Below are 12,009 nucleotides of genomic sequence, written 5' to 3'. Positions count from 1 at the left end.
GAGACGATGACTGGGGCTCTGTATTGTGAGACTTTGGGGAACAACCTCCCTCCTTCAGTCAGAGCATTGAAGACGGGTCGTGCCTGGGTCTTCCAACATGACAGTGACCCGAAGCACACAGCCAGGAAAACCAAGGAGTGGCTACATAAGAAGCATAACAAGGTTATAGCATGGCCTAGCCGGTCTCCAGATCTAGACCTAATAGAAAACCTTTGGAGGGAGCTCAAACTCCGTGTTTCTCAGCGACAGCCCAGAAACCTGACAGATGGGTGGGCCAAGATCACTCCTGCAGTGTGTGCAAACCTGGTGAAAAACAACAGGAAACGTTTGACCTCTATAATTTCAAACAAAGGATACTGTACCAAATATTAACATTCGTTTTCTCAGGTGTTCAAAAACTTTGCAGCTGTACCACACAAATAAATTGTTAAAAAAATCATACATTGTGATTTCTGAATTTTTCTTTTTAGAGATTATCTCTCCCACAGTGGACATAACCAACGATGACATTTTCAGAACCCTTCATGATTTCTGAGTGGGAGAATTTGCAAAAAGGCAGGGTGTTCAAATACTTATTTTCTTCACTCAATAACAGAAAAAATCATCAAAAATCTAATCAAATGACTGGCATACAAACAAATATACTGAATCGGTAGTAGCTTGTCTGTAACCTGGATTAATTTGCAAATGGCCGTGACTTTTTAATTCTCTCCAACAATTGGGTCCGAAATTCCTGGTTTTAAGAGCCGAAGTAGTTTTAAGGTGCCTCATCACTTCGTTCGCTAGCTTCTCGCCACATACAGTGGAGCAAATAAATATTTAGTCAACCACTAATTGTGCAAGTTCTCCCACTTGAAAATATTAGCGAGGCCTGTAATTGTCAACGTGGGTAATCCTCAACCATGAGAGACAGAATATGGGGGGAAAAAAGAAACAGAAAATCACATTGTTTGATTTTTAAAGAATTTATTTGCAAATCATGGTGGAAAATAAGTATTTGGTCTATACCAAGAGTTAATCTCAATACTTTGTTATGTACTCTTTGTTGGCAATAACGGAGGCCAAACGTTTTCTGTAACTTTTCACAAGCTTTTCACACACTGTTGCTGGTATTTTGGCCCATTCCTCCATGCAGATCTCCTCTACAGCAGTGATGTTTTGGGGCTGTCGTTGGGCAACACAGACTTTCAACTCCCTCCTCACCCCATGGTGTCAAAATGATAACAAGAAAGGGGAGCAAAAATCCCAGAACCACATGGGGGGACCTAGTGAATGACCTACAGAGAGCTGGGACCACAGTAACAAAGGCTACTATCAGTAAGAAAATGCGCCGCCAGGGACTCAAATCCTGTACTGCCAGATGTGTCCCCCTGCTGAAAAAAGTACACGTCCAGGCCCGTCTGCGGTTCGCTAGAGAGCATTTGGATGATCCAGAAGAGGACTGGGAGAATGTGTTATGGTCAGTTGAAACCAAAATAGAACTTGTTGGTAGAAACACAGGTTCTCTTGTTTGGAGGAAAAAGAATCCTGAATTGCACCATACCCACTATGAAGCACGGGGGTAGAAACATCATTATTTTTAATGCTGTTTTTCTGCAAAGGGACCAGGACGACTGATCTGTGTTAAGGAAAGAATGAATGGGGCCATGTATCGAGAGATTTTGAGTGAAAATCTCCTTCCATCAGCAAGGGCATTAAAGATGAGACGTGGATGGGTCTTTCAGCATGACAAAGATCCCAAACACACAGCCAAGGCAACAAAGGAGTGGCTTCGTAAGAAGCATTTCAAGGTCCTGGAGTGGCCTAGCCAGTCTCCAGTTCTCAAGCCCATAGAAAATCTGCGGAGGGAGTTGAAAGTCCGTGTTGCCCAACGACAGCCCCAAAACATCAGTGCTCTGGAGGAGATGTGCATGGAGGAATGGGCCAAAATACCAACAACAGTGTGTGAAAAGCTTGTGAAGAGTTACAGAAAACGTTTGGCCTCTGTTATTGCCAACAAAGAGTACATAACAAAGTATTGAGCTGAACTTTTGGTATCAACCAAATACTTATTTTCCACCATGATTTGCAAATACATTCTTTAAAAATCAAACAATGTGATTTTCTGTTTCTTTTTTTTCCCACATTCTGTCTCTCATGGTTGAGGTTTAACCATGTTGACAATTACAGGCCTCTCTAATATTTCCAAGTGGGAGAACTTGCACAATTAGTGGTTGACTAAATACTTATTTGCCCCACTGTAGTAGTATGCAGAATGAATTGTTGTGTGAGAGTGAGAGTAACTTCTTGTGATCAACCCATATTTGAGGTAGAACCCTGGTGTTGTCTGTTAATAGAAGCTTTTTTTTTCTTTGGGGCCCTTGGCTCCTTTGCTGGCTTCGCAGTTGGCCACTTACTTATCTAAAGGACTCCAAAAATATTAGTTTTTATTTGTGGTCTCATTTTTGGAGTAGCCAACCGTTTCATGACCGAGACAGGCATCATGAAGTAGAGGTACGGGTTTTCGAGAATTTTTTTTTTTTTTTTTTAAATAAAACAGATTTTTGAATGTCGTAGTAAGTATTAAAGTACATACTTCATTCCTTTTAAGAGTGTTACAGGAAAACATTGTCGTAGGGGGCACCCGGATTTGAACCGGGGACCTCTTGATCTGCAGTCAAATGCTCTACCACTGAGCTATACCCCCGAACTGCGTATACCAAATTAGGTTTGAGCTACCAATCATGTCTAACTGCAGTCTGGACGCCGATTATTTGAGATTTTCAACGTGAAATCAACAAAAAGACCAGTATGTTTTCGTCTTTGACGTAACACGTCAAACGGCAGTGTGTATTGTGATCATGTGAGAGAGACGGCACAACAGCGAAATCTGGTGGACACAGACTATATTTGTTACGTATAAACTATGAAGGGTTATTTTAAACCTAACAACAACGCAAAAAAAATCCTCATCACATGATAAAAATGTGTGATTTAACCATTTTGTTTTATTGGAAGGACTGTAATGGATTACACTAAATTTGCAGGAGATGAAAAGGGACTCCACATCCTCACGTGAAAAGTTAAAATATTTTCAAAATGCCAACAGATGGCGCCAAAGATTGTTTTTTGCTAGGATTTTTAACCAAATGAACCTCGTCTCTTCAGTTCAACAATGCAGCCCGAAGAAAGCAAAGAAATTTTGCTCACTTCAATTCATTTGTTGTGTGTCACCGCAGACTGGAGAGCCGAATGACGGCTGACATCACCGTCATCCTACAGCTCCTTCAGCGTCAGATGGCACCGGTGCCGCCCGCCTACAGCGCCGTGTCACCCAGCCCGCTCCCTGCTTCCTTATATGGTACAACGGCGCCACCCCCCTTGCGTGCTGTCCCTCCCATGATGGACAGCGCCGCCTCACTGCTGCAGGTATGCACTAGGGTTGGGAATCTCTGGCATGAAGCCGATTCGATATGTATTTAGATACACAGGTTACGATTCGATTAAAAAACGATACATTTTTAAGGCCGAGCGATTCAATATGATTCGATACAGTTTAAGAACGATATGGTTCGATACAGAGTGAAAACAAAACGATAGTAAACATTTGTTGTGTGTGTTCGTACAGTATTTTAAACATATAAAAAAGACCACATTTCCAATAGCAAAATTAAACAACAAAACTTCATACTAATGTTATGTTTTATTTCTTATGAAAAAAAAAATAAGGCTTACTATATGACCGTCACTTTGTTGGATGGGATTGATAATAAAATAAAACTCTAGTGACAGACAACAATAAAGTTCAGTAATTCAATTCAATTACTGTATTTCCTGGTGTTTTGAACAAAAGAGGTAAGTAATTTAAGTGCAAACTTTCAATGTAAACATCTTTCAAACAAAAAATATTGATTATGCAGCAGCTCTAGAAAAAAAGAATTAAACCTGCTAGTGTTATCATAAATAAATAATAAATTATGCTTTACCACTGGTATAATTGGGGGAATAAAAACATGGCATTTTAGACAGACAGGTCAATAATCATTACTTTAACCTTATACACAGCAAAGTCATTCACTTATGCCTATGCTTCCACATTTTTTATTCCTCATCACTGTCCATATCTTTTTTGAAGGGCAGATTTTTCTTGAGGAAGATCAACTAATCCACATGTTCATGTTTAAGTAGACTGCGTTTCGTGGAAACAAAATCTCCAAAGTGTCGCGCTGCCCTTTCCACCACTGTAGTGGGTTATTTTTCAGGGGTAAAAACTCACGATCTCTGTACCGCTCCACACTTCACACTAGCTCTGTCCCATGTGAACAGATCTGGCTCCCTTCATCACTTCAAAGTCCGACTTTTGTTTTCCTGGGTGCGTTGAAAATCAATCGCTGCACGTCGCTGGCGTCGGTGCTCAAACTGTCCATTGTTTTAGCATGTTGCTTCGTTGCCACTACTAGTTTAGTTTTGGCCTGTGAAAAAAACGCTACGGAGCGTGCGTTACAGTGGTTTTGTTAGCTCTCGCGTTGTTATGACATACCCGTGACGATCGGGTAATGACGGCGACTAGTAGCGGTTCTGCCAAAATGCATGGGAAGTTGAGGCAACCACGACTGTGAGTGGTGCTTATCCATATTATATGCGTGCGGTCTCAAGCTAAGTGCGCTGTGTGGTGAATGACACAAGTGCAGCATGTGAAGTAAAAGCTAAATTCTTATCATATTAAGCAATGAATTGAACTAGGCATTAGAAGCTGATTCTTGTGGTCGCGATACCCGAATTGTATCTTTACTATCGGTTCATTGAATATTCAATGGCTAATTACTGTCGAATGGTAAGTTTACTATCGATACAGCTGTATCTCTCACCTGTAAAACCGGATATCCGGTCATATCGGTTTATGGTTCTCAAGCTTAGTATGCACGATTGTAACGATCAGTTGGTCAATCGAGTGAGAAGGGTCCGTTTGAATATGTTAATGTAACAAACTATGTGCATTTTCAAAAGCGCTTTGTGACTTGTTTTACGAGCATCATCAGCACATTGTTTTGACGTATGGCCAGACACTAGGGTAGGATGTCCATATTTTGATTACCACAGAAGAGGACACTCAGCCCGGCCTCAAGATACCTGAATTTTACTCGAACGTCACTCAATGATGCCTAAAGACCCCACTCACCAACGTCACACAATGACGTGTCGCTATATCCGGCCACCATATTGTCCGTCATTGTTTATCCGTATTCTCAATGGTTTCAATTTGTCGTGCAATTTATAGTGCAATTCATGGAAGCCCCGGTGCTTTCAGACGCTGTAAACTCATTGGATGCGTTGCAAAAAAGGCGTTATGTGGAAAAGCTTCAGTCTATCCATTCGCCGGATCAATATTTGATGCCTATATCGATACTTTTCGACCCGCCGTCTTCGCCGTCTCTGCCTGACATCTGCTACCCTGATATCTACAACTATCTTGTCCACCGAAACTCAGCCTATTCTCATGAAAGTTTGAAAAACTTTTAAGAGCAGCACTCTAAGCAACATTACCCCGTGTGACCCTTCCAATTTTCTAAAATGGCGACAATCAATACCAAAAAAAGTTGACTGCGATGGCCGACGCTTCAAGGATAGGTGGATATTGGACTATTTCTTCAATAAAATACGCAACAACTGTGTCTGCCTCATTTGCAAAGAGACAGTCGCTGTTTCCAAAGAGTTCGATGTGAAGCGATATTACCAAACAAGACACGTTGACATATACGACAACATTACAGGAAGACACGCAGCGAGAAATTAAAGCAACTTGAAGCTAATTTAATTTCACAGCAGCAGTATTTCGCAAGAGCCCGAGGGTCGAAAGAGAACGCCACAAAAGCGAGATTGTTGAAATTATGAATTAAAAAAAATAATAATAAAGCAAATGTGACACACAGAAGGGCTTGCTAAAATTTCTTTAAATGTATTGTTCTACGTAAATCAGCCCAGGTAGCCCCCCACAATTTTACCAAACCAAATCTGGCCCCCTTTGCAAAACGTTTGGACACCCCTGTTTAACTGATGATCCGTAGACGAGGCCAGCTTCTTTCACTTGTTACCAGCTAAATATTATTCAAAAAATAATGATGGTGGAAGAAATTAGCATCTTGAATTTGAAACTGTATGTTGTCGGCGATTAGCCTCGCAATGATCTTAATTGTGGTTGTCAGCCCAAAACCCTCTAAATATATATTAAATGCATCTTACCAGATATAAAATGACTACTACATAATCTGTGGTGATCGTTTGGTGCCCAGTTTTCTTGTCGAATTGCAGCAGTCCATCTCGCTCTCCTCTCCGGGTCTCTCGGAATACGGTAGAACTTCAAGTCTGTCTATCTTCTCTGTTACTGCAACCAACCGCCACACACGCCTTCACCATTTTGGTTATTAATGTTAACGAGCAGAAAAACACGCCATAATAGGAGGTCGCGGTAATGCGTAAACACGACGAGCTGATGGACAATATGGCGCGGAGGCGTGGTTGTGACGTCATGTGAGTGGGGTCTATATCACTTTAATATATTTAAAGTGTGCCTCCTCTGTCTGGATAGAAAAATTCAGTTTTAAAAAAAAAATAATAATAATAATTATAGCCATATAGTATACAACCAAAGACACAAATTCAAATTCTCATAGGTTACTCAACAGGCTTTATTATTCCTAAATGAAAATAAATAGAAACGCAAAAATAAATACATAAATAAAAAAATTAAAACATAAATGGTTAAATAATGATAAAATATATATATACTATTGTATATATAGTATTATTTTATTATTATTATTATTTAATTATCATATAGTACGCATTGTGCCAACTTAATATTTTTCAAAAATTTCTATTACGACAATTGTCGTTGACAAATTGTCAAATTGCTCCTGTTGTGACGTAACTTTGTTTGTGAATGAGAATTGACAGTTGACGCCACAATAAAGCCAGTTTGTGACTGCGCACGCATGCACAAATTTGTATCCTAAGTAAAATAAAGGTATTTTTGACTTAATTACTCATTTGGATTTATGAACATTTGATTATATACGTATTGATCGTTAAAAAAAGTCTTAATAACTGGGCAGGCTTTCTGGGAACACACCACAGGCAGCACAGTACCGTAGTATTCTGTGCAAAGCATCGGTCAATTTCAACATACGCTAATTGGTCCCGTGAAAAATCTGAAAACCGGACATTTTCATGAACTGATAGACCCCCGCCGGACGCCCCGGACAGGTTTTGAAAAGTGGACAAGTCCGAGCAAAAGAAGACGTTTGGTCACCCTACACTAAGGTGACCTCTTCCATAAGGTACAAATGGAGGACATCTTTTTAAAAAAGATAAAACATCAGACTTGCGGTGTATTTTCATCAACATTAAAGTTTTGCACGGTTTATAGATCATATTGACAAACAGCGTCAGGCTAATCGGTTGTGCCGGACGCCTGACACATCACTGAAAAGGTTGAGTGTCCATCCTAAAACCGGACAGGTGGTCACCATCTCGCTCCCATTTCCAGGCGTGACCCCGTCTTGCTAGTCAAAGAAATATACAATGGCGTACCGCGAGCAACACGCCACTTTTGCTCATTAATACTCATGACGTTAGCAATTGTTGCTAGGTGGGTCAACCTCCCGTTTGTCCCTAATAGTAAAAGCATGGAAATAAACAAATTCACTGGTAAAGATGTGGAAGAACATACATATGTTCAGTTAAAGAGATGGCTTGAGTGTTGCGGGCTGAAAAATAGCCAACCTGATCCAGAGTTAGCTTTTTTATCGACACCTTTTTCTTGTATGCATTGCCTTACGCTACTGACAATGACATTTTCCTGTTTCAACAATCTTTCCTTTACCACCATATGCCCTGTCTTTCTTATGTATTATATCCTCTGGTTGTCTTACATCTCTGACCGTTCTTGGGGGCAATTTACATTGCTATTTTTGTGTAGCTACTCAGTGACAGCCAATGAACACTTTTAATTTTTTCATTAATAACAAATGTTAATTCTATATCTTATTTACACTTCCCCCTTACTAAAGTTGTTTTTTTATAACAGAAAAGGTAACAACTGTGGCAGTCAGGTGCCATTTTAATTTTTTTTCCAGGTCATTCATTGTCAGACAGAAGCAGCACGGCAAAACGCCACGCTAAAAAATAAGTAAAAATATCAATGTGGCTTACCTCATCGTCCTCTAAAAATGTTTACTGCGTATGAAATATGAATGGCTTCTCCTTGCTGGTGTTAAACTGGTCTTTTGGTCCTCCGCGCAAGTTGATCCATTCTTCACATATTTTCCTCTGGGTTTTTGGTCTCGGGAAACGTATGAAGAAAACATCCTTCATATGTCTTAATGTCTAGTGTCGTTTCTACAAGTTCCATAGCAGCAGTGTTTACTTAGCATGTTCGTTTTTGAAAGATTACCAGGGAAAACAAGCAGAACTAACATGGGTAGTATGCGAGGGTATGTCAATAATGACCCACTTCCACGTTACGATGGCGACGTCACGGTCTAAAAATAGCATTCATGTTGTACGCTATTGATCCTAAAGCATTTGACTCTTCTCTCTTCCCCACGTAGAGTCCGGAGTCTGAGTCCAAGTCCAAGGACTCGCTGTCCAGCGGGATCCACGTGACGGCCGCATCTGACGACACAGTGTCACTGACCCCGCCCCGGCCTGAGGCCCCTGGGTCATTGGACACCACCCGCCGCTATCCGTCCCTTCCTGAGAATCTGGAGGTCTCCTCGGAAGAGCGGGAGATTCTGAGGCACGTATCGGATCCGATCCTGCCGGGTAGCCCTGCACCCTAGAAGGTGAACTGGCTGCCACTTGCGGGGTGCGGACTCTCATGTTCATCGGTATCGGGGACACACTGAAAAGAGAACGTTACGCCCCAAAAGTTACAAGAATGAATGTAAAACTGTGACTGCATAAAAAGTGGATCGTAGGTGGGAAAAAAATAAATATTTCGAGTAATCCCCCCCAAAAAATGGCGATTTTACAGCCAGATTATTTAAAATTGTGCATGGTGTTGCCGTTGCAAGATAGGAATGCATGTTTTCAAGCAAAAGAAGTTGTGCAGCGAGAATATTGCAAAACAACGTCAGAATTTGGTGAGGAAAATTTACCCCCCAAAAGTTTAATTTACAAGATTCATAGGCAATAATGTGGATTCTGTCACATAATTCTATTGTTTTACACCCCAAATGTTAAAAAAGTGGATGAGAAAAAATAGGAACCTTATGAGAAACTCATGAGATTCAATATTTTTTTTATCTTTAACTTACTCATTGCCATTGATAGTGATAACCGTCAAATCCTTTTCAAATGAGATGGCTAGCATTGAGTGATCATGTTTCACCGTCATTGATCGATCGATTGATGGCTGCCAACCCGCCAAGTCAAAATGGATTGCACGTCTATCGCCGTCGATAACGGCCAATGAGTTACAGATAAACTCATTACAGGATGTAATTGAAAATGTGAACATTTTGGTTTCATAAGGAAAGTTTTGCTGTGAGAGCAACAGAAAGCAATATTAGGTGGAAAAGTTCAGATTCATAATTGTTCAAGTGTTGAGCAAAAAAGGGAGTTCTACATGGAATAAATCAGATTATGAGAGTTAAGTTTAACATTTTCTGGATAAATTTCCATTTAATAAGATAAAAATCTATTTACATAATTACATGTTTTTTTTTTTTTTAATTAGTGCTTTAAAATGAATTTCAGCCTCAGTTTGGGTATTTTGGCCGTTCGCAGGAATTTTCTCGACTTTATTCTCTTGAATTTGTCCATGTACGGTTCGATTTTTTTTTCTCTTCAGTGTGTCCCTCGCACGCACATGTTGCTCCTTTCCAAAACTTGAAATTTTGAAACATCTTCACCACGTTGCTTTCCACCTCACTGGATTTGGGCTGTAAGCCTCTTTTCAATACTCCACAGCGTCCTCTAGAGCTGCTGTGCCGCATTTCACCCTCACCCGCTCTATCCAATCACCATGTACACTGTCTTTTTGGGAAAGAAAAAAAGAAGAAAAAAACATTGAAGAGAGGAGATTAGATGTACTGTATGCTGGAACGCCATGATGGGAAGGACATGGAACACACTTTTGCTTTAGCATGAATATGGTTTGCACATTTTTTTTTTACAGAGGTATGCTTGAAGTATACGTAAAAACATGTATGGTGAACACGTGAGCATTGGTGGTTCAGTGGTAGAATTCTCGCCTGCCACGCGGGAGGCCCGGGTTCGATTCCCGGCCAATGCATCGTAAGTTTTTTTTTCTTTAAAGCTAGTTGTAGTCTGTACAATGACAATATGCTAGATACAATTACACAACAAAACTACAAATTTATATTTTAATGGTACTTGCTCATTCTACCATTAGTAGAATAGCAGTGACTTCATCAATATTTGGACTACTTTCATTATCAACTTCAGAAAATACCAGATTTTTTTTTTTTTTTTTATAAATGAATAACATTTTTATATATTTTGGAACGAAAATTGTACTTTTTTTCTAAAATCAAAACCTTTCCTCACCTCACTATTTACAGCTATTCTTAGTTTTCATGAAAATTTGTATTTCCAACTTTTTCAAACATTTTCTTGAAAAGTTTTCGCCAAATATTTGCTTCCTGTCAAAAAAAAAAAAAAAAAAAAAAATTTTTTTTTTTTTTTTAAAGGGGAAAAAAAGATTTTGTCACTAAATATGACTTTTTTCTCCCAATATACATTATTGTCTAGAAAATGTTTTCGTATTAAAATCAGATCTTGAGATATACATAACTTTACACACGTAATTTGAACAGTTTTTCCTCATAAAGACTCCCAACTTTTTTCCCTAAAATATATACTCATACAGAAGTTTCTATTTCGGAAACTTTTTATAGTGATTTTTTATTTGATTTTTTTTTTTTTTTCTTGGAAAAGATAATGAGATTTTCCCTGAAAAAATACATTTCCAATATTTCTTGGATCAAGAATGTTTTTCAAAAAAGGTATACATGTACTATATATATTTTTTAACTTGAAATATACTTTTTCTTAGGAAAAGATTTTTCAAATAGAACTTCAATATTAAAATTACAACATAAAAGTTTAAATACCGTATACCTACAACTTTTTTTTCCTGACAGTAATTTTTCTCACAAAATACTTGAGAAATATTCAAAAATGTTTTTAACTTTTTCAACCAATTTCATTTCCTAAAAGTCACAAAGCTTTCATACAACTTATTAACTCTTATACAACCAAACTGTATCACCCTTCCACTTTTAGTGTAGTCCTGATACTCCTTTTAGACTAATCTTTGTAGACGACTGCTGTGTAAAAAGAGTGAATAGATTTTGCTGTTGGAAGAAAACCAAGCAGTGTTGTCATGAATTTCATCTCATATTATACTTTTGGCAATAAAACCCCCATTTTATTAATTTGGACAAAAGAAATCAATTTCCTGGGATATTTGTTCTGAAACCTAGAGCCCATAGAATGCTCAAGCTATTCATCAATGAGAGTGAAGAGAATGGAGACTGTTCATCAAAAGTGAATATATGATTATTTTTTTAATAAATATATGTATAAGCCTGCATTGATGTTTCTTGTTTCATATGTCTATACATCAAAATGTAACTTTTAACTATAGGCGGAGTTTGACTTTTATGGGAGGCAGGGGCGTCACTACACCTAATACAATACTGGGGCACAACGGGGCACTGTTGAACGAGCAATGTCGTACCGCAAGCAACACGTCAATTCCGCTCATTATCATTCACGACGTTAGCTACTGTTGCTTAGGGAGGACAAGGCACTGTTTGTCCCCAATAGGAAATGAATGGAAATCATGTACGAATGAGATGTTTACAAAGCTAAACCTACCAATTCTCTCCAAAAATGATGTCCCTGGTTCCAAATTAACTTGCAAAGATGTGGAAGTACATAAAAATGTTCAGTTAAAGAGATGGCTTGAGTGTCGAGGGCTGAAAAAGACGAAAAAAATGA

The 12,009-nt window shown here is 38.9% G+C and overlaps 1 protein-coding gene and 2 non-coding genes across 5 annotated transcripts in view; 2 read left to right on the top strand and 1 right to left on the bottom strand.

The window, feature by feature from the left end:
- Positions 1-11,591, top strand: part of kcnh6a (potassium voltage-gated channel, subfamily H (eag-related), member 6a) — a 69,357-nt gene extending 57,766 nt beyond the window's left edge. For 2 of the 3 annotated variants that reach the window (XM_057817115.1, XM_057817113.1), the window contains exons 15-16: positions 3,219-3,408; positions 8,589-11,591. In XM_057817115.1, coding sequence (XP_057673098.1) covers positions 3,219-3,408; positions 8,589-8,819 — 421 coding nt within the window. In that variant the 3' untranslated portion in view covers positions 8,820-11,591. The remainder of the gene's footprint in view (positions 1-3,218; positions 3,409-8,588) is intronic. The other variant, XM_057817114.1, reaches the window with a different exon arrangement.
- On the bottom strand, positions 2,615-2,686 carry trnac-gca (transfer RNA cysteine (anticodon GCA)). The gene has a single exon. It is a non-coding gene; the product is annotated as a tRNA-Cys (tRNA).
- On the top strand, positions 10,206-10,276 carry trnag-gcc (transfer RNA glycine (anticodon GCC)). Its single transcript has one exon. It is a non-coding gene; the product is annotated as a tRNA-Gly (tRNA).
- Positions 11,592-12,009: the final 418 nt, after the last annotated feature.

This window comes from Corythoichthys intestinalis, chromosome 16 (assembly GCF_030265065.1).
Source record: "Corythoichthys intestinalis isolate RoL2023-P3 chromosome 16, ASM3026506v1, whole genome shotgun sequence".
Taxonomy (NCBI): domain Eukaryota; kingdom Metazoa; phylum Chordata; class Actinopteri; order Syngnathiformes; family Syngnathidae; genus Corythoichthys; species Corythoichthys intestinalis.
The sequence above is the reverse complement of the archived record's forward strand: the minus strand, read 5'-3'. Positions and strand labels throughout refer to the sequence as shown.